The sequence below is a fragment of the Pseudophryne corroboree genome, chromosome 6, assembly GCF_028390025.1.
Source record: "Pseudophryne corroboree isolate aPseCor3 chromosome 6, aPseCor3.hap2, whole genome shotgun sequence".
Taxonomy (NCBI): Eukaryota; Metazoa; Chordata; class Amphibia; order Anura; family Myobatrachidae; genus Pseudophryne; species Pseudophryne corroboree.
In genome coordinates, this window is record NC_086449.1 from 407,035,665 (window position 1) to 407,062,023 (window position 26,359).

Here is a 26,359-nt window from a genome sequence, read left to right on the forward strand (position 1 = left end):
AACCCCCTAAGCTTCCCAAAAGTAAATACATATGGTCACTAAACAAATCGTGCATAGACTGTTTTAAACAAAGGGACTCTAGGCCGGTATAAACGGAGCCCGTCAGGCAAAGAGAGCACATAAATCAAACCAAAAATTATTTTAAAAGTATATACTTAACCTAATATATATATATAGTGCCACGTCCGAAATAGACAGGCACAAAACTAATATCAATCTACATAATAAATCAATAGAAAACATATATAATCATGAAACAATAACACCAAAAAAGCAAATAATCTATATATACACACACGAGTGTGTTGGTCCAAAGACTGAATAGAAAAGGAGACATATCATTACTGGCATGTCCCCAATTCAAATAGTACGGTATAATGTATAGGCATAACGTCAAAAATACTAAACTGCCTCTGAAAGGATATAACGACCTTATCACAGGAAAATGTTAAGTGGATTACATTCATTAAGGGCATATGGGGCCACTGTCCCAAGGCGGAAGATCCAGCGCGCTTCAAGCTTCCTCAATAGCAATGTCCGATCTCCTCCGCGGACTGGGGGCGGCTTCAAAAAAATGTAGTGCTACTGGTTTGTCCGTGACTCCATAGGAAAGTGACTGTCGAATCGACATGCGATGATGGGCCATCCTTTCCCTGAATTTACAGGTCGTCATGCCTACATAGGAAAGTCCGCACGGACAAGTAAGCAGGTAAACAACAAAGTCTGAAGACAATGTAACCTATATCGGATTTGTATAGAGTCACTATTTTGAGGATGTGGAAAACTTGGCCCGGACACCATATGTTGACATGTGGCACAGCCCGTGCACTTAAAACAACCCGGTTTTTGTGTCAAGAGCCAGGTCTTGTCCGACACCTTATTAGGTCCTACCCGGGTGCATGAGGAGTTGTTTCAAGTTTTTTCCTCGTCTGTATGCAATCATAGGTGGTTCAGAGCAATATTTGCCAACCGTTGGTCTGTGCTGACAATTGGCCAGTGTTTCCTAATTGCCTTAGACACAACCGGGGACCATTCATCGTATTGAGTGACAAAGATCATCCTTTTGTGTTCTTTTTTCACTGCACGTGTGAATTTTTGGTGTGCTCTGGTGAGGCAATTCTCTATAATCTGATGTTTATAACCCCTCTCACGGAAACGCTGTTTCATTTCAAGCAGTTGCGCCTCGGCAACACAGGGATCCAAATTGCTGCTCATAACCCGCATGAACTGAGAAATCGGCAGGCTGTTTTTTAAATTCGGTGGATGATTGCTTGAAGCATGGAGGATAGTATTACGGTCTGTGTCCTTCCGAAATAGCGTAGTGCTAAACCCTGCCCCATTGTGGGTAACCGTAACATTCAAAAAATCAATGGTCTCACGATTACACAATCCTGTAAACTGTACCGTACTAATGAAAACCCTCCCTGGTGCACTTCCAGATCAAAAAAATATTGTCTATGTACCTTTTGAAGTACAAAATACTATTCGAAGTACAAAAAAAGAGTACAATACCTGCGAATAAATTCCCTAGTATGTGACAGCGTACACAGTACACAACACCAGCGAATAAGTCCGATATTATGCGACTGAGTCCCCAGTACACAACACCAGCGAATAAATCCGGTATTATGTGACTGAGTACACAGTAGAATACACTATATCGGTAAATACTGTGAAGCACTATATATGTGACCCAGACGCACCTAGTCCTTTAGGGTACAGAATACAGTGATAGATAATGCTGGGATACACTGAAAGTGAAATTCACACAGCAGATACAGGCACACACAGTCACAGTGACAATGCAGATAATTATTTTAGTAAGACAACAGAAACAAAGCGTGGTCTCAGATCCGATGTATATATCAGAATACTCGTACAGTATATTCTGCCACAGGTACACTTGTTCTTAACTAACGCTGTTTTGATATTGGCATGTAGAATACTTAAGTGTTTGTAAAATCACAGTGCTGATGTACAGGCGGATTTACAAGGGAGACCTTGACCTGCAGTCCCGGAGATCAGTCGCAGCTATGCACAGAAGATGGAGCCCAGCATCTCAGTCAGGGAGTGAAGGAAAGTGTGAGGCAGCTCCAGGACGGGAACACCAGCAGTAGAAGGTGCCCTGGGCCGGGGGAGGGGCTACAGGTCAAGCGTTGTCTCCCCTATGCTGGTCCTCACTACCTGGTACTATGGAGTCTTATTAACGTAGGCACCCGACCTGCACTCCTATGCCCTGGTGAATATAGTGGGGTCCCTGCTCGGTGACAGTGTCCACGCCAGCGTCGCAGTCCGTCTCCCTACACTGCGATCAGAACGTGATTTAATGGCGGGTCCCATCTGGGGGACCCTCTTACCTCCCCCCTTCGTAGCAGCAATGCGAACCAGGAGAGCGCTGCGACCGTGTCCCCAATGCCGGAGCATCCCCGCCGCAAGTACTGAGCCAGCGGGAGTATGCGACACCACTGGGGAGGTGACGGAGCCGCAGCACAGAATGTCACCCTGACATGTAAGTGCTGCGGCCCTTGAAGTCTTCAAGTAAAAGCTTTTTCAGGGCTGTCCAGTGCAGCCCCCCTGTTAAGTGACCTGCTCTGCAGGGCACCAACTCAAAACTGAGCTCACAGTGCCTGGAGGCGGGGTTATAGAGGAGGCCCCAATGCATCCTGGGACAGTCTAAAGCTTTAGCCTGTTGGTGCCTGGATCAAGATCGATCTCTACACCCCAATGTTTATATATATAAAGGCAAATACCATTGACTCATCACAAAATCTCCTGAACCATAAGGCTGGACTTCCTTGCCAGTGGCAGTTGCAGAGCAGTCCATTATTCAAACAGGGGGGCCACACACATCAATGTTTGACAGTGTTTAGGGCTGGCAGTTGATGTGGCTACTCTATTTGAATAATGGACTGCTGTGCAACTGCCAGTGGCAAGGAAGTCCAGGAACAGAGCATTGTGTCCTCCCCCTCCGCAACTTGGTATCGCCGGCACCATGCATTCTTTATAGCCCCAGCTGGGTGGGCTATCTTAACTCTCCACTGTGAGGGAGGAATTGGCAATAATCATCTCACCCCTTTTAATCCCTTTGTGGGTGGAATTTTGAAAAATCCCTTCTTAGTGGGTGCCTACATCAGAAAAGCAAGGTACTGTCCATATGCCAAGTTCCTAGTCCTTATGGTTCAGGAGATTTTGTGATGAGTCAGTGGTATTTGCCTTTTATATATATACAGATGTGGCAAAGAGGGTACTTTGCCACGTTCTAATGTCCAGTACAAGACTCGCTTCCTAGGACAAGAGGAAGATAGGGTTAAGGATCCTGCTGTCTTCTAACACACAGCTGCACTGCCTGGGTGTGACTGAACTGGAATTTGTGAAAAATTAAAGGATAGTGGGATCCAGTGAACGGGACTTCCAGCACACACTAGATGTTGGACGATTGTTAGGACCTAGTGGAGCATAGCTAGTATCAGGAGGCCATCTCATGTGTCTAAATGTGCTGTTAAAACATTTGTAATGAGTAAAGTATTCATCTACTAAGCCTGTGTGTGTGTGTGTGTGTGTGTGTGTGTGTGTGTGTGTGTGTGTGTGTGTGTGTGTATATATATATATACATATATATACATCCATATATATATATATATATATATATAATACTATACTATCTGTCACCACCTCTACCTGCCTTTCTTTCTCTTCCCCATCTTTCCCTCTCAGATTTGTCCCCTCTGTGTCTATCACACAGTCAGAGTAGTTGCTTAAGATAGTTCCACACCAAAAAATCAACAGCACTTCATCTAAGTTTAATATATGTTATTCTGCAACACAATACTGCCATCTATTCATGATTACAGTAGTCATCCAGCATGGATTACCCTTATTTGACTTTAAAGCAGATGTCCTCCTTCCTACCATATACAGGAAGTAAGGTAGTTCTTCTGTAATCTATATAGGAGAGCTAGCTCATGACTTTTCACAGGTTGTATACATATGTATGTACAGTACTAGAAGGACAATTAGGTGCATTAAATGTACGTGCGGCTGTATTTTTTCTGCTTTATAAAATAGCTCCATTTACTTGTACATGCCCTTCTGCAAGTTTACTAAATAAATTGCTTAAAGAAAAACTCAGCACAAAACTAAAAAGAAGTTAGTTTTCTGCAGAATTCAAGAATATCAAGAATAAATTGTACTTCTTATGTCCCTCCCTTGTGAACTTCCTGTGTCATCGGGATGGGCCTTTTCAAATATGTGGCTTGCTTTAAGCAATCTGAACAGTAACAGTATAGTGGAGCACTGTGTAAAGACGTTACAGCAATCAGTGACATTGGCAGATCCAACAAATTACGCGTACACAGTAAGCGCAATTTTTTGTTTTGTATTAACTTATTAAACTCCACCCAAATTAACTTCTAGTTGTGAATTGAGTTGACATTTTTCTCTTTCTTCGGAGTTTGTCAGTCATGTTTTTATGTTATCAAGCAGAGTTGTTTCATTTAGCAGCCCTTGCATATGACACTTTACACATTTGTATCCAGAGAGCAACTCTGTGTCGTATCCAAGGGAAACAAAAAAATATATACAACGTAAATAAGGACTAAAACTTGAATGAAAAGCACATGAGGAAGCAAGAGATATAAAACTATGTATATACAAAAAATAGTAGTGGGGCATGTAGAAACAAACTAAAGAAAACTTTCACTTGAGTAAGGGGGTAATTCCAAGTTGATCGCAGCAGGAAATTTTTTAGCAATTGGGCAAAACCATGTGCACTGCAGGGGGGGGGGGGGGGGGGGCAGATATAACATTTGCAGAGAGAGTTAGATTTGGGTGTGGTGTGTTCAATCTGCAATCTAATTTGCAGTGTAAAAATAAAGCAGCCAGTATTTACCCTGCACAGAAATAAAATAACCCACCCAAATCTAAATCTCTCTGCAAATGTTATATCTGCCACACCTGCAGTGCACATGGTTTTGCCCAATTGCTAACTTTCTTGCTGCTGCGATCAACTCAGAATTACCCCCCAAATACAGAAATAAAAAGTAACACACTTCTCAGCAAACTTTCAGGATTATAGGTGTTATTATTATTATTTATGTAACCATGGCAAGCATACAGTATTCAACAATTACTATTTAATCCTATCAAATTGTAACTATTATGTGAACTCAATGTTCTAGCCTACATCACAGATTTCTATTGCCTTGCCCTTTGTGAAAATATATAGAAAATATTTCAAACTGTGTGTAGAATTAACTATGGATGCATTTTTTTCTGGAATTTAAGTCTGTCTCAAAGTCTCCATTCAGCTCTTAAACCAGTCTTCCTACTTCAAGGACTTATACTTCCTGCCCACCCAGTTCACGTACAGTATGTGAAAGGAATGTCATTTAGTTATGGCTTGACAAAGATCTGTAACTGTCCAGGAAATGCCAGCAAGCAATGTGAGACCATATCCCTTTCTGTACACATCCTCCAATAGTATGGACACTGCAAGGCTCAGTATATATACAATAACTGTAGCAAAAACATTCTCTCCTACATTTTTTTTTAGTTTGGAACAATGATTCTTTCAAGTCTAATCTTCAGTACTGTCCTGATTATTACCTCCTCAAGCTTAAATCTGACCCATCACCCTCCTACTCAAAGTGGTCTGAATCAATCTCCAGCCTATTAATTCACTGGGAACTAGTGACATCAGATTTGAATTGATGCTAATTTGGAGATCTTTTTACCTAAATATATAAATTACATTGGAATATGTTCTCAAAAGTCCACAAACTAGGTATAGTTGGGAAATTCTATTAAACAAAGTGCTAGTTACCTGTACAAGAAGTTCTAACTTCCTGTCATCTAGGAGGTGAACTTGACATCGCCGCCCCTCCGTCATCTGTAGAAAGAAAAAGACATGATTAGCAATTTGTCAAGTGAATGTCAGTACAGGTGTTCATCAAACAGAAACCATGGTAATCACCACTAATATTACAATGGGAGCATAGGCTTGTTGGTGCCCCTAAATCCCTTAATAGACATAAGTAAACTGGTAGAGCACAAAATTCACTACTAACACATCAATGGAACAATAATGAGTACTATACCTTTTTATATTTACAGTATAGTCACTTGATGTTTATACTAGTGGTAGCTCTTTCCTCATCATTTCCCTTCTCAATACACTGGGTAAACACACACACACACACACACACACACACACACACACACACACACACACACACACACACACACACACACACACACACACACACACATTTATTTATATATCTGAAAGTTTCAAATCATTGTACAGTAAAAAATTGACTAATAAAATGTAAAGAATTGTAGAAATTAGAATCTTCTAGGACTTGATTTATTGATTGACCACAAAAAAAATCCCACAATTTCTGCTCTGCATATAATAAAATGAGGCATGAAAAATAAATGAGAGTTCTTGCATAAATTAGATGTTGTCCCATGGGTAAGTCATTCTGGGAAATAGCTGCTTTCTTGCTGTACAGTATATGTCTGCCTCATTAGAGAATATCTGGCCACTGCAATGTATTATTACAATGATGTGTTATATAGTATATATTGTAGGCCACTGAGCTGTCCCTGGGTGTTCTAATAGAGGTAAGGTGCTTTAAAATAACTATGTGTGAGCTTTTCATTGGAAAGTAAAAATGATTTTAGGACTTTATTAGAATAAAGATACATCCTCTTTAATAAGGCAAGGTCATGCTGCCGAAGGTTTGCCAAATAAATGATACCAGATATATTAAAATGAGAAGTATTACTTCTACCACTTTCAGACCGCATAAGCTGGGTCACACCTGAGATTTGTACACGGGGGGTGCCACCTGGTTGAGACCCCATTCAGAATGGCAGCCCAACCCGGCATATTGCTGGGATGGTGACGTCCTCTCCTACACGTGTGGAGGCTGTACTTGGAGATGAGATGATTTCCAAGCCGTTTAGTGAACGGGTGCCAGGTCGCATTGACCCGGCTTACCCATTCACATCGCACAGTGAGCCTGGTTGAACAAGTGTTCAACACTGCTCGCTACCCGAGTTGAAATACCGGGTTGCTCAACCTGGGTTATTTCAACTGGCCCCTTTCTGACTGCGCCGTGACCCGGGTTGCTGCGCATTCACATGCAATAACCCGGGTTATTGCTGGCAGTCTGAAAGGGGTATAAGTGGCAATTACTAATTCAAAAGGGCAAATTCACACTTCTACCACAGACACTGCTGTAATTGTCTAATCTGCAATAAGACAAACAAAAAGCTAATTGCTGATTAGGTTTCTTGATTTTAATGCACTTTTTTACAAGGCCAAATTATATTATACTGTACATCTTCCAATATATAAACTTTGACAGTATTAACCAGACAAAACAAATAGAATTTGTATAACTTGTGCTTTCAGACCAGCAGCAAGAGTCCCACCCTGGGGTCACCTCCCCTTCAATACAGAACGAATAAATGACAATGGGTAGGCCACCAAGTGCTGTTCCTATATGCAGGTCCCTTATATACAGTATACGTAAAAGAGAAAATAAGATTTTACTTACCGATAAATCTATTTCTCGTAGTCCGTAGTGGATGCTGGGGACTCCGTCAGGACCATGGGGGATTAGCGGCTCCGCAGGAGACAGGGCACAAAACTAAAGCTTTAGGATCAGGTGGTGTGTACTGGCTCCTCCCCCTATGACCCTCCTCCAAGCCTCAGTTAGGATACTGTGCCCGGACGAGCGTACACAATAAGGAAGGATATTGAATCCCGGGTAAGACTCATACCAGCCACACCAATCACACCGTATAACTTGTGATCTAAACCCAGTTAACAGTATGACAAACGTAGGAGCCTCTGAACAGACGGCTCACAACAATAACAACCCAATTTTTTTTTTTTTTGTAACAATAACTATGTACAAGTATTGCAGACAATCCGCACTTGGGATGGGCGCCCAGCATCCACTACGGACTACGAGAAATAGATTTATCGGTAAGTAAAATCTTATTTTCTCTGACGTCCTAAGTGGATGCTGGGGACTCCGTCAGGACCATGGGGATTATACCAAAGCTCCCAAACGGGCGGGAGAGTGCGGATGACTCTGCAGCACCGAGTGAGAGAACTCCAGGTCCTCCTCAGCCAGGGTGTGCCCCTGACCAAGTAGCAGCTCGGCAAAGTTGTAAAGCCGAGACCCCTCGGGCAGTCGCCCAAGATGAGCCCACCTTCCTTGTAGAATGGGCATTTATATATTTTGGCTGTGGCAGTCCTGCCACAGAATGTGCAAGCTGAATTGTACTACACATTCAACTAGCAATCGTCTGCTTAGAAGCAAGAGCACCCAGTTTTTTGGGTGCATACAGGATAACAGCAAGTCATTTTTCCTGACTCCAGCCGTCCTGGAAATCTATATTTTCAGGGCCCTGACAACATCTAGCAACTTGGAGTCCTCCAAGTCTCTAGTAGCCGCAGGTACCACAATAAGCTGGTTCAGATGAAACGCTGACACCACCTTAGGGAGAAACTGGGGACGAGTCCGCAGCTCTGCCCTGTCCGAATGGACAATCAGATATGGGCTTTTGTGAGACAAAGCCGCCAATTCTGACACTCGCCTGGCCGAGGCCAGGGCCAACATCATGGTCACTTTCCATGTGAGATATTTCAAATCCACAGATTTGAGCGGTTTAAACCAACGTGATTTTAGGAATCCCAGGACTACGTTGAGATCCCACAGTGCCACTGGAGGCACAAAAGGGGGTTGTATATGCAGTACTCCCTTGTCAAATTTCTGGACTTCAGGAACTGCAGCCAATTCTTTCTGGAAGAAAATCGACAGGGCCGAAATTTGAACCTTAATGGACCCCAATTTGAGGCCCATAGACACTCCTGTTTGCAGGAAATGCAGGAATCGACCGAGTTGAAATTTCTTCGTGGGGCCTTCCTGGCCTCACACCACGCAACATATTTTCGCCACATGTGGTGATAATGTTGTGCGGTCACCTCCTTCCTGGCTTTGACCAGGGTAGGAATGACCTCTTCCGGAATGCCTTTTTTTTTTTTTTTTTTTTCCCCTTAGGATCCGGCGTTCAACCGCCATGCCGTCAAACGCACCCGCGGTAAGTCTTGGAACAGACATGGTACTTGCTGAAGCAAGTCCCTTCTTATCGGCAGAGGCCCTGAGTCCTCCGTGAGCATCTCATGAAGTTCCGGGTACCAAGTCCTTCTTGGCCCATCCGGAGCCACGAGTATAGTTCTTACTCCTCTACGTCTTATAATTCTCAGTACCTTTGGTATGAGAAGCAGAGGAGGGAACACATACACCGACTGGTACACCCATGGTGTTACCAGAACGTCCACAGCTATTTCCTGAGGGTCTCTTGACCTGGCGCAATACCTGTCCAGTTTTTTGTTCAGGCGGGACGCCATCATGTCCACCTTTGGTCTTTCCCAACGGTGCACAATCATGTGGAAACAACTTCTCGATGAAGTCCCCACTCTCCCGGGTGGAGGTCGTGCTGAGGAAGTCTGCTTCCCAGTTGTCCACTCCCGAAATGAAAACTGCTGACAGTGCTATCACATGATTTTCCGCCCAGCGAAGAATCCTTGCAGTTTCTGCCATTGTCCTCCTGCTTCTTGTGCCGCCCTGTCTGTTTACGTGGGCGACTGCCGTGATGTTGTCCCACTGGATCAATACCGGCTGACCTTGAAGCAGAGGTCTTGCTAAGCTTAGAGCATTGTAAATTGCTCTTAGCTCCAGTATATTTATGCGGAGAGAAGTCCCCAGACTTGATCACACTCCCTGGAAATTTTTTCCCTGTGTGACTGCTCCCCAGCCTTTCAAGCTGGAATCCATGGTCACCAGGACCCAGTCCTGAATGCATAACTGTGGCACTTTAGTAGATGAGCACTCTGCAGCCACCACAGAAGAGACACCCTTGTCCTTGGAGACAGGGTTATCCGCTGATGCATCTGAAGATGCGATCCGGACCATTTGTCCAGCAGATCCCACTGAAAGGTTCTTGCGTGAAATCTGCCGAATGGAATCGCTTCGTAAGAAGCCACCATTTTTCCCAGGACCCTTGTGCAATGATGCACTGACACTTTTCCTGGTTTTTGGAGGTTCCTGACTAGCTCGGATAACTCCCTGGCTTTCTCCTCCGGGAGAAACACCTTTTTCTGGACTGTGTCCAGAATCATCCCTAGGGACAGCAGACGTGTCGTCGGAGACAGCTGCGATTTTGGAATATTTAGAATCCACCCGTGCTGTCGTAGAACTACTTGAGATAGTGCTACTCAGATCTCCAACTGTTCTCTGGACCTTGCCCTTATCAGGAGATCGTCCAAGTAAGGGATAATTAAGACGCCTTTTCTTTGAAGAAGAATCATCATTTCGGCCATTACCTTGGTAAAGACCCGGGGTGCCGTGGACAATCCAAACGGCAGCGTCTGAAACTGATAGTGACAGTTTTGTACCACGAACCTGAGGTACCCTTTGTGAGAAGGGCAAATTTGGACATGGAGGTAAGCATCCTTGATGTCCAGGGACACCATATAGTCCCCTTCTTCCTGGTTCGCTATCACTGCTCTGAGTGACTCCATTTAGAATAGGTCTCACCGAGCCGTCTGGCTTCAGTACCACAATATAATGTGGAATAATACCCCTTTACTTGTTGTAGGAGGGGTACTTTGATTATCACCTGCTGGGAATACAGCTTGTGAATTGTTTCCAATACTGCCTCCCTGTCGGAGGTAGACGTTGGTAAAGCAAACTTCAGGAACCTGCGAGGGGGAGACGTCTCGAATTTCCAATCTGTACCCCTGGGATACTACTTGTAGGATCCAAGGGTCCACTTGCGAGTGAGCCCACTGCGTGCTGAAACTCTTGAGACGACCCCCCACCGCACCTGTTTGTACGGCCCCAGCGTCATGCTGAGGACTTGGCAGAAGCGGTGGAAGGCTTCTGTTCCTGGGAATGGGCTGCCTGCTGCAGTCTTCTTCCCTTATCTCTATCCCTGGGCAGATATTATGGGGACGAAGGACTGAGGCTGAAAAGACTATGTCTTTTTCTGCTGAGATGTGACTTGGGGTAAAAAAGGTGGATTTTCTAGCTGTTGCCGTGGCCACCAGGTCCGATGGACCGACCCCAAATAACTCCTCCCCTTTATACGGCAATACTTCCATGTGCCGTTTGGAATCTGCATCACCTGACCACTGTCGTGTCCATAAACATCGTCTGGCAGATATGGACATCGCACTTACTCTTGATGCCAGAGTTTCGCATATATAGAAATGCATCTTTTAAATGCTCTATAGTCAATAAAATACTGTCCCTGTCAAGGGTATCAATATTTCCAGTCAGGGAATCCGACCAAGCCACCCCAGCGCTGCCCATCCAGGCTGAGGCGATCGCTGGTCGCAGTATAACACCAGTATGTGTGTATATACTTTTTAGGATATTTTCCAACCTCCTATCAGTTGGCTCCTTGAGGGCGTCCGTATCTGGAGACGGTAACGCCACTTGTTTTTATAAGCGTGTGAGCGCCTTATCCACCCTAAGGTGTGTTTCCCAACGCGCCATAACTTCTGGCGGGAAAGGGTATACCGCCAATAATTTTCTATCGGGGGAAACCCACGCATCATCACACACTTCATTTAATTTATCTGATTCAGGAAAAACCACATGTAGTTTTTTCACACTCCACATAATACCCTTTTTTGTGGTACTTGTAGTATCAGAAATATGTAACATCTCCTTCATTGCCCTTAACAAGTAACGTGTGGCCCTAAAGGAAAATACGTTTGTTTCTTCACCGTCGACACTGGAGTCAGTGTCCGTGTCTGTGTCTGTGTCGACCGACTGAGGTAAAAGGACGTTTTAACGCCCCTGACGGTGTTTGAGACGCCTGGACAGGTACTAATTGGTTTGCCGGCCGTCTCATGTCGTCAACCGACCTTGCAGCGTGTTGACATTATCACGTAATTCCTTAAATAAGCCATCCATTCCGGTGTCGACTCCCTAGAGAGTGACATCACCATTACAGGCAATTGCTCCGCCTCCTCAGCAACATCGTCCTCATACATGTCGACACACAAGTACCGACACACAGCACACACACAGGGAATGCTCTGATAGAGGACAGGACCCCACTAGCCCTTTGGGGAGACAGAGGGAGAGTTTGCCAGCACACACCAAAAACGCTATATTATACAGGGACAACCTTTATATAAGTGTTTTTCCCTTATAGCATTTTAATATATATATACATATCGCCAAATAAGTGCCCCCCCTCTCTGTTTTAACCCTGTTTCTGTAGTGCAGTGCAGGGGAGAGCCTGGGAGCCTTCCCACCAGCCTTTCTGTGAGGGAAAATGGCGCTGTGTGCTGAGGAGAATAGGCCCCGTCCCCTTTTCGGCGGGCTTCTTCTCCCGTTTTTCTGAGACCTGGCAGGGGTTAAATACATCCATATAGCCTCCAGGGGCTATATGTGATGTATTTTTAGCCAGAATAAGGTATTATACATTGCTGCCCAGGGCGCCCCCAGCAACGCCCTGCACCCTCCGTGACCGTTGGTGTGAAGTGTGTGACAACAATGGCGCACAGCTGCAGTGCTGTGCGCTACCTTCATGTAGACTGAAAAGCCTTCTGCCGCCGGTTTCTGGACCTTCAATCTTCAGCATCTGCAAGGGGGTCGGCGGCGCGGCTCCGGGACGAACCCCAGGGTGAGACCTGTGTTCCGACTCCCTCTGGAGCTAATGGTGTCCAGTAGCCTAAGAAGCCAATCCATCCTGCACGCAGGTGAGTTGAACTTCTCTCCCCTAAGTCCCTCGATGCAGTGAGCCTGTTGCCAGCAGGACTCACTGAAAATAAGAAACCTAAAAACTTTTTCTAAGCAGCTCCTTAAGAGAGCCACCTAGATTGCACCCTGCTCGGACGGGCACAAAAACCTAACTGAGGCTTGGAGGAGGGTCATAGGGGGAGGAGCCAGTACACACCACCTGATCCTAAAGCTTTAGTTTTGTGCCCTGTCTCCTGCGGAGCCGCTAATCCCCCATGGTCCTGACGGAGTCCCCAGCATCCACTTAGGACGTCAGAGAAAATATGTCCACAATTAAGTCACTTAATGAAACTTTGGAGGTTGTCTTTACTTATAACCAACGTGCTCACCTTAATTTGGTGAGTAATGGACCTTCTGGAGATGTGAAAGACCAAAGAAACCTTTCAAGGTTCATTACTCACTGAATTAAGGAGAGTACATTGATTATTAAGGAAGAACAACCTCTGGCACTTCAATATTATACAGCGGTTTAAATAAACTAGCATTTTGCCATAAATATATGTAAAAGTAAAATACTATACTACCCATTTGTGCTCATACTTGGAAGCAGATCATTTTCCATTTCACTGTGTTAAAAGTATCACTGCACTTTGAAAGATCTTTATGTAAGTATATACCCACTGGAACGCCAAGAGGACTCTTTACTGATGTGTAATCAAATCAGGAAGTTCCCATGACTCCCCTCAATTCTAGCCAATCATATTAAGACTAAAGTGATAAACCGCTTCTGACTGACTGACTGGATAATGGAAGCCCAGGCCAATTCAGATCACTGATTCTCTATATCAGGCATTAAACTGAACAGTTTACGCCTTCACTTTTGTTTTTATTTTTCAAGAATACATGAAGATCCCTTGGATTATAAAAATAATTCCCATTTTATTATAAGAAGATTATTCGGGAATACAAACTTGAAGTTTTTTCTTACCAATAAATCAGTAGACGTGTGTTTGGAAAGTTTTTTATTTAAATTCAAGATTATTTAATAGCCTTGTACACTAATATTATTTACTGTAATTGAACGGGGTCTTATGGATCCCTTACTGCTACTGTAGGACAACGAGATGGAAGATACCACCCTAGGAGTTCCAATATTCCTTATTACCCAGGTACATAAACCTAGGTGGTTCAGAAAAAGACTAGAGTCTATCAACTCATGGGCTGGTGGATTGGGGGCCATCTGTTTTTTTGTGACTCACCATAGAGGCCCCACCCCTTCACTGGGCTGTTTTGGGAAGCCTTGATGCTGCAGAATTCTCTCACTATCAGTGGGAACAAGCACCCACTATTGATCACTGTCCTCGTGTTTTAGTGGAAATCAGCCCAGGCTATCTTGCACTGGTTCTAACTGAGGAAATTTGATAGGAGGGACATGCTCCTATACTTATTTTTTAAATAAATGGCCCATTTATTTCAATAGTGTTTTTACATATAGAGCATATGCTGAAAACCCCATTGAATAAATGGCCTATGAAATTAATGGATAAAATCTCCATGCCACTTGAATGCTGGATGCAGGGCCGCAACTGGGGGGGGGGGGGCGACCTAAGGGGGTACATGTCCCGGGTGCTGGATTTGAGAGGGCTCTGAGACCTCATCCGGCTCCCTAAGTCAGCCACTCCTCCTTCCTCTCCACTGAGCGTTGGACTCGGGGTCAGTGGTAGATCCGTAGGGAGGCAATCACATCCTGCAGCACACTGCCTGCAAGCACTTTGTCCTCCATAGCACTGTACTTCAGTCATCCAAACTGTGTCAGACTTTACACTCAATCTAAAATCCTCATGGCAAAGCACTGCTTGACAATCATGATTTTAGATTGATTGTTAAGTCTGCCCACAGTCTGAATGAGTTGAGTGATAAACAAAGCACATGATCCTGTAGGGGCAGCGGGTTGCTGTGTGTGGGGATCTACTCCTGGATTCTGCCTGCTACTGTCGGTGCCAGCGGGGTGCTGTATGCTGTGACTGGTGGCAGCCTGCATCTTGATCAGTGACGCAGTGTGGTAACTGGTTGTTTACTTGCCATTCCAAGCCTGGGATTGCTCCCCCCGCCTCCCTCTTCAACACCCCTCTCTTATCTCTCTCTCTCCTCTCGCCCACCCCACCCCCTTTCTCCCATGGTCCTATGTTATGAACCTGAGTCAAAGGGAATTACTCCTGTGTGGCATTATGTAGTTAAGGGGCATTACTACTGTGTAGCATAATATGATTATAAGGGCTGTGTGTGGAATAATGTGCTATAAAGGGCATTACTACTGTGTGGCATATTGTGAATAAGGGTCTCTATTGTGTGACATAACGTGTTATCAAATAATTTGATTTCTTTGTGTGTGGGGGAGGGGGAAACAAATTACTGCCTTGCCCCAGGTGCCGAAAAAACTAGTTTCAGCCCTGGCTGGATGCATACATCAATGCATACAAATGTACAGTGCCTATCAGCAACAGGTATGCGTATTGTGAATTCATTTTCAAAATGTGGATTGCACTTGAATCATTTTACAGAAACATAACTGGTTTTAAGTGAGTGCCCTTCATTTAGGCCTCATACCCAGTTGAGTTAATTATGTGTTCTAGCATTTCTTTGCTTGTACATTATTTCCAAGACTACATATCCACTTGTGATTTTATTAAACTCTGGGTTGGCTAGAGGTACATTAAAACCTTCTGTTTTATTACTTATGCATGTTAAGAGAAATGCAGAATGAATACATATGTCAACCACATAGTTCACGCTATTAAAAACAAGTACTGAATGCATGTGTTTGAAATTCATATAGACATGCGACATAGATAATTGTATATTTTTAACTGTGTGATGATACATGTAGTGCTCAAAATAACACACATAAAAAACACATACTGATATTGGGCCTAATTCAGACCTGATCAGTGCTGTGCATTTTCGCACAGCAGCCGATCAGGTCTGAACTGCACATGCGCCGGCGCATGCGAGACAGCCGACCCCGTCTCAGCCCTGCGATCGCCTTTGCCTGATTGACAGGCAGAAGCGTTCGCTGGGCGGGATGGGGCCAGGCTGGTGGCATTTGGCCGCCGTTTTAGAGGCACAGTCTGGGCAACACAGGCGTGCCCGGACCATGCAGGGGCTGGGCCGCGGCGACTGCATGACATCACACGCAGCTACTGCGACCCTCACAGCGATGGGTAGCTCCCTGCCAGCGCACTGGAGCTGTGCTGGTAGGGAGCTACTCTTTAAATACGAAAACATCGCCGCTGTGCAATGCTTTTGTACTTGTCTGGGGGGGTCGGTCCTGACATGCGGGGCAGACTAGCCCTGTGCTGGGAGTTCCCGCACATGTCTGTGTGACTGATCGTAGATGTGCTAAATTTAGCACATCTACGATCAGGTCTGAATTAGGCCCATTGTCTTTTGCATAATAATGATCCTTTTAAATTGTGTATTTTTATAAAGAAAAAGCCAATATAAACATCCCAAAAAAAGCATAGCAGCACACACATCAAAGACATGTAAACATTGAGCTAGTGAGAGTACAACAAATGCCATTGCAGGGTTTAAAAATGATTTTTATTTCCGTAAACATTTGCATGCATTTGACCAGCATTAAAAAGACATGTTTAATGTACGAGTCTACCTCCAATGGCTCCGTAGCCTAATACACTGCCCAAATAACCAGGGTAATTGCTGGGTCGACCCTGATCGGGACTCAGTGTAAAAGGGTCCTTGACAAAAATCTCAGGTCGTCTGACTAGACAATCTAACCCAGGTAGCAAGCAAGGTTGGAACCGGGTACTAGGGCAGTGTAAACAGGTGATCTCACCAGGGTACCTTTACAAGCAAAGAGCTGGCTAACTGGCCCTTGGAGATTATGTCATTTCCAAGCGCCGGCAGACGGAAGATCCGGCAATAAGCCAGGTCCAGTCTGTGGTGTAAATGGGATTTTGAGATGCTGTGACCTGGTTTGAAACCAGTGTTCAGTGACGTGGGTTGGACACAGTTTGGCAGTAAAAGAGGTATACTGTAAGTACAGGTTAAGTATCCCATATCCAAATATTCCGAATTACGGAATTTTTTTAATGAGAGTGAGATAGTGAATCCTTTGTTTTCTGGTGGCTCAATGTCCACAAACTTTGTTTAATGCACAAAGTTATTAAAAATATTGGCTAAAATGACCTTCAGGCTGTGTGTATAAGGTGTATATGAAACATAAATGTATTCTGTGCTTAGACTTGGGTACCATCACCATGATATCTCATTATGGTATGCAATTATTCCAAAATACGGAAAAATCCCATATCCAAAATTCTTCCGGCCCCAAGCATGTTGGATAAGGGATACTGAACCTGTAATAGGAGGTTCCAATTTTTTATTAGCTCATCTTCAGAATCAGGTAGACTTGGAATAACACTGACAGAAGCTACAGAAGACATGTAGCAGTGCATATAAACACTGACAACTGCAACCTGTAAGAAACCACCACAAAACCAGCAACAAAATGACATATGGCAGTGCCCCATCAACACTGACAGTTGCACGTTGTCAACAATGTAGTGGTTTTCAAATCTAAAGTAAAGCTACATGTAAAGGGGCAGATTTATTAATTAGTCAACAAGGTTTCAGCAACAGGAATTAAAACGTTTTCTGTTAACCTTTATGTGCTGATTCAGAATATAACACTACAAATACATCCCTGCTGACACTTGAACACTTGAAATGCTTAAAATGTATGATGCTGGAATCAAACTACATCCCTTTCTACGTTGAATTTCTTTATAAAAATGGACACTATCTTTATGGATTACATGTAGAGGGATAGTGATTACAAACAATGGGGTGAATCCAATTTAGAGGCAAAGGGTGCGAGTGGCCGTTGTAGCGGCGATAAAATGCCGGCAATGGCACTGAATCTCACACCCCCTGAGGGGATGCGGTCAAGATGCCGCCGGCCGGAATCCCGGCAGTCGAAATACCGACGCCGGAATCCCGACCGCCACAATCCCGACATATTCTCCCTCCGTGGGTGTCCACGACACCCATAGAGGGAGAATATAATAGTGTGCCGAGCGTAGCGAGGCACCGTGCTCGCAGCGTGGCGAGCGAAGCGAGCCCGCAAGGGGCTGCGTTCCCCTCGCCACCCCTGTTGGGATTGTGTGGTCGGGATTCCGGCGTCGGGATTTCGACCGCCGGGATTCCGGCCGGCGGCATTTAGTACTGATCCCCCCCTGAGGCCCACTTAAAGCCCGGATTTTCACATTTTTGGGAATTCTATCTGCAGCCACACTAATGTGCAGGTGTGAGAACTTTGCCGCAATTGGATTGCCCAATATGTTTTGATAAAATCCTTATTATGTGAAACCAGGTAATATTTCCAACCCACCCCCATCTGCGTTAAGTGGCTACTGGGAGGTTATTAATCAATAAAGTTGGTCTACATTTGAACCAAATACAATACACATGTTTACTTCAGAGGAAAGTTTTGGTTTATAACTGGCACAATATCATTTGAGTTATGTGACAAATTTGACAATTTGGGAAAGTAATTTCTGCCATAGTGGGGCAGTGATGTGCTACTGCCCTGTGAGCAGGGTCTCTGTGAGAGCTGTTACTGTTTACACTTGTGCAGTGATACAGCTATGGAATTGTGATTTCAGTTCAAATTGCAGTTGGAAGTAGATCAGGCCTGAGGAGTGTGCTCATTGGTAAATAATGCACGGTCATCAGTGATCGCGCTGAGCCCCAAAAAAAGTGGGTCCCAAGGACCACTCACTTTTAAAAATAAGATTTTACTCACCGGTAAATCTATTTCTCGTAGTCCGTAGTGGATGCTGGGAACTCCGTAAGGACCATGGGGAATAGACGGGCTCCGCAGGAGACTGGGCACTCTAAAAGAAAGATTAGGTACTATCTGGTGTGCACTGGCTCCTCCCTCTATGCCCCTCCTCCAGACCTCAGTTAGGATACTGTGCCCGGAAGAGCTGACACAATAAGGAAGGATTTTGAATCCCGGGTAAGACTCATACCAGCCACACCAATCACACCGTATAACTCGTGATACTATACCCAGTTAACAGTATGAAATATAACCGAGCCTCTCAACAGATGGCTCAACAATAACCCTGTAGTTAGGCAATAACTATATACAAGTATTGCAGACAATCCGCACTTGGGATGGGCGCCCAGCATCCACTACCCACTACGAGAAATAGATTTACCGGTGAGTAAAATCTTATTTTCTCTGACGTCCTAGTGGATGCTGGGAACTCCGTAAGGACCATGGGGATTATACCAAAGCTCCCAAACGGGCGGGAGAGTGCGGATGACTCTGCAGCACCGAATGAGAGAACTCAAGGTCCTCCTCAGCCAGGGTATCAAATTTGTAGAATTTAGCAAACGTGTTTGCCCCTGACCAAGTTGCAGCTCGGCAAAGTTGTAAAGCCGAGACCCCTCGGGCAGCCGCCCAAGATGAGCCCACTTTCCTCGTGGAATGGGCTGTTACTGATTTAGGATGCGGCAATCCAGCCGCAGAATGCTCCAGCTGAATTGTGCTACAAATTCAGCGAGCAATAGTCTGCTTAGAAGCAGGAGCACCTATTTTGTTGGGTGCCTACAGGATAAAAAACGAGTCAGTTTTCCTGACTCCAGCTGTCCGGGAAAATAAAATTTTAAGGCCCTGACTACGTCCAGTAACTTGGAATCTTCCAAGTCCCTAGTAGCCGCAGGCACTACAATAGGTTGGTTCAAGTGAAAAGCTAATACCACCTTAGGGAGAAACTGGGGACGAGTCCTCAATTCTCCCCTATCCATATGGAAAATCAGATAAGGGCTTTTACATGACAAAGCCGCCAATTCTGACACACGCCTGGCCGAAGCCAAGGCCAATAACATGACCACTTTCCACGTGAGATATTTCAAATCCACAGTTTTAAGTGGCTCAAACCAATGTGATTTTAAGAAACTCAACACCACGTTGAGATCCCAAGGTGCCACAGAAGGCACAAAAAAGGGGCTGAATATGTAGCACTCCCTTTACAAATGTCTGAACTCCAGGCAGTGAAGCCAGTTCTTTCTGGAAGAAAATCGACAGAGCCGAAATCAGGACCTTAATGGAACCGAAATTTAGGCCCATAGTCACTCCTGACTGTAGGAAGTGCAGAAAACGACCCAGCTGAAATTCCTCTGTTGGGGCCTTCCTGGCCTCACACCACGCAACATATTTTCGCCAAATACGGTGATAATGGTTTGCGGTTACTTCTTTCCTGGCTTTTATCAGCGTAGGAATGACTTCCTCCGGAATGCCCTTTTGCTTTAGGATCCGGAATTCAACCGCCATGCCGTCCAACGCAGCCGCGGTAAGTCTTGGAACAGACAGGGCCCCTGCTGTAGCAGATCCTGTCTGAGCGGTAGAGGCCATGGGTCCTCTGATATTATTTCTTGAAGTTCTGGGTACCAAGCTCTTCTTGGCCCATCCGGAACCACGAGTATCGTTCTTACTCCTCGTTTTCTTATTATTCTCAGTACCTTTGGTATGAGAGGCAGAGGAGGGAATACATAAACCGACTGGTACACCCACGGTGTCACTAGAGCGTCCACAGCTATTGCCTGAGGGTCCCTTGACCTGGCGCAATATCTAGTTTTTTGTTTAGGCGGGACGTCATCATGTCCACCTGTGGCCTTTCCCAACGGTTTACCAACAGTTGGAAGACTTCTGGATGAAGTCCCCACTCTCCCGGGTGTCGGTCGTGTCTGCTGAGGAAGTCTGCTTCCCAGTTGTCCACTCCCGGAATGAACACTGCTGACAGTGCTAAGACGTGATTTTCCGCCCATCGGAGAATCCTTGTGGCTTCTGCCATCGCCATCCTGCTTATTGTGCCGCCCTGTCGGTTTACATGGGCGACTGCCGTGATGTTGTCTGATTGGATCAGTACCGGCTGGTTTTGAAGCAGAGGCCTTGCCAGACTTAGGGCATTGTAAATGGCCCGCAGTTCCAGAATATTTATGTGTAGGGACGACTCCTGACTTGACCAAAGTCCTTGGAAATTTCTTCCCTGTGTGACTGCCCCCCAGCCTCGAAGGCTGGCATCCGTGGTTACCAGGACCCAGTCCTGTATGCCGAATCTGCGGCCCTCTTGAAGATGAGCACTCTGCAGCCACCACAGTAGAGATACCCTGGTCCTTGGAGACAGGGTTATCAGCCGATGCATCTGAAGATGCGATTCCGACCACTTGTCCAAGAGGTCCCACTGAAAGGTTCTTGCATGGAACCTGCCGAATGGAATTTTGCTTCGTAAGAAGCTACCATTTTTCCCAGGACTCGTGTGCAGTGATGCACCGATACCTGTTTTGGTTTCAGGAGGTCTCTGACTAGAGATGACAGCTCCTTGGCTTTCTCCTGCGGGAGAAACACTTTTTTTCTGTTCTGTGTCCAGAACCATCCCCAGGAACAGCAGGCGCGTGGTAGGAACCAGCTGTGACTTTGGAATGTATAGAATCCATCCGTGCTGTTGTAGCACTTCCCGAGATAGTGCTACTCCGACCAACAACTGCTCCATGGACCTCGCCTTTATAAGGAGATCGTCCAAGTACGGGATAATTAAAAACTCCCTTTTTTCGAAGGAGTATCATCATTTCTGCCATTACCTTGGTAAAGACCCTCGGTGCCGTGGACAGTCCAAACGGCAGTGTTTGGAATTGGTAATGGCAATCCTGTACCACAATCTGAGGTACTCCTGGCGAGGATGGTAAATGGGGACATGTAGGTAAGCATCCTTGATGTCCAGGGATACCATGTAATCCCCCTCCTCCAGGCTTGCAATAACCGCCCTGAGCGATTCCATCTTGAACTTGAATTTTTTTATGTATGTGTTCAAGGACTTCAAATTTAAAATGGGTCTCACCGAACCGTCCGGTTTCGGTACCACAAACAGTGTGGAATAGTAACCCCGTCCTTGTTGAAGTAGGGGCACCTTGACTATCACCTGCTGGGAATACAGCTTGTGAATTGCCCCTAGCACAGCCTCCCTGCCTGAGGGAGTTGTCGGCAAGGCAGATTTGAGGAAACGGCGGGGGGGAGACGCCTCGAATTCCAACCTGTACCCCTGAGATACTACTTGAAGGATCCAGGGATCCACCTGTGAGCGAGCCCACTGATCGCTGAAATTTTTGAGGCGGCCCCCCACCGTACCTGGCTACGCCTGTGGAGCCCCCGCGTCATGCGGTGGACTCAGAGGAAGCGGGGGAAGAATTTTGATTCTGGGAACTGGCTGACTGGTGCAGCTTTTTCCCTCTTCCCTCGTCTCTGTGCAGAAAGGAAGCGCCTTTGACCCGCTTGCTTTTCTGAAGCCGAAAGGACTGTACCTGATAATACAGTGCTTTCTTAGGCTGTGAGGAAACCTGAGGTAAAATTTCTTCTTCCCAGCTGTTGCTGTGGATACGAGGTCCCAGAGACCATCCCCAAACAATTCCTCACCCTTATAAGGCTCTATGTGCCTTTTAAAGTCAGCATCACCTGTCCAGTGTCGGGTCTCTAATACCCTCCTGACAGAATGGCCATTGCATTAATTCTGGATGCCAGCCGGCAAAATATCCCTCTGTGCATCCCTCATATATAAGACGACGACTTATGTTCGCAAAATAGTATCCCTGTTTGACAGGGTTACAGACCACGCTGCAGCAGCACTATCTGCAGGTCTCAGTCTAGTACCTGAGTGTGTAAATACAGACTTCAGGATAGCCTCCTGCTTTTTATCAGCAGGTACCTTCAAAGTGGCCGTATCCTAAGACGGCAGTGCCACCTTTTTTGACAAACGTGTGAGCGCCTTATCCACCCTAGGGGATATCTCCCAGTGTAACTTATCCTCTGGCGGGAAAAGGTACGCCATCAGTAACTTTTTAGAAATTACCAGTTTCTTATCGGGGGAACCCACGCTTTTTCACACTTTATTCACTCATTTGATGGGGGAACAAAACACTGCCTGCTTTTTCTCCCCAAACATAAAACCCTTTTTTAGTGGTACTTGGGTTAATGTCAGAAATGTGTAACACATTTTTTATTGCCGGGATCATGTAACGGATGTTCCTAGTGGATTGTGTATATGTCTCAACCTCGTCGACACTGGAGTCAAACTCCGTGTCGACATCTGTGTCTGCCATCTGAGGGAGCGGGCGTTTTTGAGCCCCTGATGGCCTTTGAGACGCCTGGGCAGGCGCGGGCTGAGAAGCCGGCTGTCCCATAGCTGTTACGTCATCCAGCCTTTTATGTAAGGAGTTGACACTGTCGGTTAATACCTTCCACCTATCCATCCACTCTGGTGTCGGCCCACAGGGGGCGACATCCCATTTATCGGCATCTGCTCCGCCTCCACATAAGCCTCCTCATCAAACATGTCGACACAGCCGTACCGACACACCGCACACACACAGGGAATGCTCTGACTGAGGACAGGACCCCACACAGCCCTTTGGGGAGACAGAGAGAGAGTATGCCAGCACACACCAGAGCGTTATATAATGTAGGGATAAACACTATCACTGAGTGAATTTTCCCCAATAGCTGCTTGTATAAACAATATTGCGCCTAAATTTAGTGCCCCCTCTCTCTTTTTAACCCTTTGAGCCTGAAAACTACAGGGGAGAGCCTGGGGAGCTGTCTTCCAGCTACACTGTGAAGAGAAAATGGCGCCAGTGTGCCGAGGGAGATAGCCCCGCCCCTTTTTCGCGGACTTTTCTCCCGCTTTTTTATGGATTCTGGCAGGGGTAATTATCACATATATAGCCTCTGGGGCTATATATTGTGATTATTTTGCCAGCCAAGGTGTTTTTATTGCTGCTCAGGGCGCCCCCCTCCAGCGACCTGCACCCTCAGTGACCGGAGTGTGAAGTGTGTATGAGGAGCAATGGCGCACAGCTGCAGTGCTGTGCGCTACCTTGGTGAAGACTGAAGTCTTCTGCCGCCGATTTTCCGGACCATCTTCATGCTTCTGGCTCTGTAAGGGGGACGGCGGCGCGGCTCCGGGAACGAACACCAAGGACGGGTCCTGCGGTCGATCCCTCTGGAGCTAATGGTGTCCAGTAGCCTAAGAAGCCCAAGCTAGCTGCAAGCAGGTAGGTTCGCTTCTTCTCCCCTTAGTCCCTCGTTGCAGTGAGCCTGTTGCCAGCAGGTCTCACTGTAAAATAAAAAACCTAACATATACTTTCTTTCTAGGAGCTCAGGAGAGCCCCTAGTGTGCATCCAGCTCGGCAGGGCACAGAAATCTAACTGAGGTCTGGAGGAGGGGCATAGAGGGAGGAGCCAGTGCACACCAGATAGTACCTAATCTTTCTTTTAGAGTGCCCAGTCTCCTGCGGAGCCCGTCTATTCCCCATGGTCCTTACGGAGTTCCCAGCATCCACTAGGACGTCAGAGAAAATTGGTTTCCTATCTGTCCTTTTCTGGGTCCCATCGGAATGAATGTTCATATTAATCTTATTAATGATTCAAATATAAAAAAATACTTGATTTGGACACTACAAAAGCGTTGCGAGGGGGAGGAGGGGGGTGACAATGCTGCTGGGCCGTGTAGCATACAAGACACTCTGCCCCAAAGCTGTAACTAGACATTTCGGTGCCCTATGGCAGAAAGTAAATTGGTGCTCCCCCTCCCATACTTTAAATCAAGCGCAGTGCGCGCTTAGGGGCGTGGCTTCATGGGGAAAGAGCATGGCCACATAATAGTACCAATTCACACTACAACACACAGGTAGAGCATGTTATACACATTGCACCAGGTAGAGCATGTTATACAGATTGCACCAGTTAGAACACCCTATACACATTGCACCAGATAGAGCACGTTACACACATTGCACCAGGTAGAGCACGTTATACACATTCACCAGGTAGAGCACGTTATACAGATTGCACCAGTTAGAACACCCTATACACATTGCACCAGATAGAGCACGTTACACACAGTGCACCAGGTAGAGCACGTTACACACATTGCACCAGGTAGAGCACGTTATACACATTCACCAGGTAGAGCACGTTATACAGATTCACCAGGTACAGCATGTTATACAGATTGCGCCAGTTAGAACACGCTATACACATTGCACCAGGTAGAGCACATTATACACATTGCACCAGGTAGAGCACGGTACACACATTGCACCAGGTAGAGCACGTTATACACACTGCACCAGGTAGAACACATTACACACATTGCACCAGTTAGTGTTCTATACACATTGTGCCACGTAGAGCATGTCATACACATTTTATATGGTACCAGGGAGTAGGGACAGAGGTAGCAGGGACAGAGAGAGGCACCAGGGAGCAGGGACAGATATAGCAGGGAGTAGGGATAGAGAGAGGCACCAGGGAGTAGTGACAGAGAGAGGCACCAGGGAGTAGGGACAGAGGTAGCAGGGAGTAGGGACAGAGAGAGGCACCAGAGGGTAGGGACAGAGGTAGCAGGGAGTAGAGACAGAGAGAGGCACCAGGAGGTATGGACAGAGGTAGCAGGGACAGAGAGAGGCACCAGGGGGTAGGGACAGGGGTAGCAGGGAGTAGAGACAGAGAGAGGCACCAGGTGGTAGAGACAGAGATAGCAGGGAGTAGGGGCAGAGAGAGGCACCAGGGGGTAGGGACAGAGGTAGCAGGGACAGAGAGAGGCCCCAGGGGGTAGGGACAGAGGTAGCAGGGAGTAGGGACAGAGAAGCAGGAGAGAGTGCAGCCTGGAACCTCCATTGGGGAGCACCACCATAACAACACCCTTCAGGGACCAGGCCCCAACCGCGTACCTGTAAAAGAGTACTCCGGGCTCCTCCATGGACACTGCCAGCAGCAGCAGCAGCGGAGTCAGGCCGGGGGGGGGGATAGTCCGGGGATCAACATGAGGCCTACACCACCGCCAGCCTGGAGTCAGAGGATGTGGCCAGGGGGGAGCGGAAAACGCGGAGGGGGTGGCCGCCTGGGTGAGGAGGGTGAAGAGGGGAATCTGCGGGGAGAGTGGTGGCGACATCCAGCCAGGGGCACAGGAACCGAACTGCCCCCACCTCAGGTATATACAGCAGCGGACTCAGCCGGGCGGGTGTCCAGTGGGCTGCCAGTGGTTGAGTCGCGCTACTTGCAGAGGGAGGGCGTCTGCAGACGTTATTCTGGGGTAAGCATGCGGAGTAGAGGATGAGGGGAGGGCGAGAAATCATACTCTTCATGGTCTCTGCCTCTTCCAAGTTCCTCCCCCCGTTGTTGTGGATACCTGACTGACTGACTGACTGACTGACAGCACAGGACAGGACTGCGCTTCAGGTCACGGCGAGTCCTTAGGGACCAGGCGTTTTTTTTTTTTGTGTCCCCACCATCAATTCTGGGGTAAAATGTGCGCTATAGCGCGTTTTTGCGATCACTGGGCATGTGATCTAATGTGTCCAAACATGTTGCTGAAATCTGTCTCAATATACCACACCATTTTAAAAATGCAGAAACGCCATCATATCCTGCGTGCTATGTTGCAAAAGATAAAAATGACTGATATTCTGCCTCTCTATAGTTTTCATTACATACA

The 26,359-nt window shown here is 46.3% G+C and overlaps 1 protein-coding gene across 6 annotated transcripts in view; it reads right to left on the reverse strand.

The window, feature by feature from the left end:
- The window catches only part of FRMD4A (FERM domain containing 4A), a 751,780-nt gene that overhangs the window by 359,828 nt on the left and 365,593 nt on the right, over window positions 1-26,359 (reverse strand). For all 6 annotated transcript variants that reach the window (XM_063926906.1, XM_063926905.1, XM_063926903.1 and 3 more), the window contains exon 2: window positions 5,822-5,887. In XM_063926906.1, coding sequence (XP_063782976.1) covers window positions 5,822-5,887 — 66 coding nt within the window. The remainder of the gene's footprint in view (window positions 1-5,821; window positions 5,888-26,359) is intronic.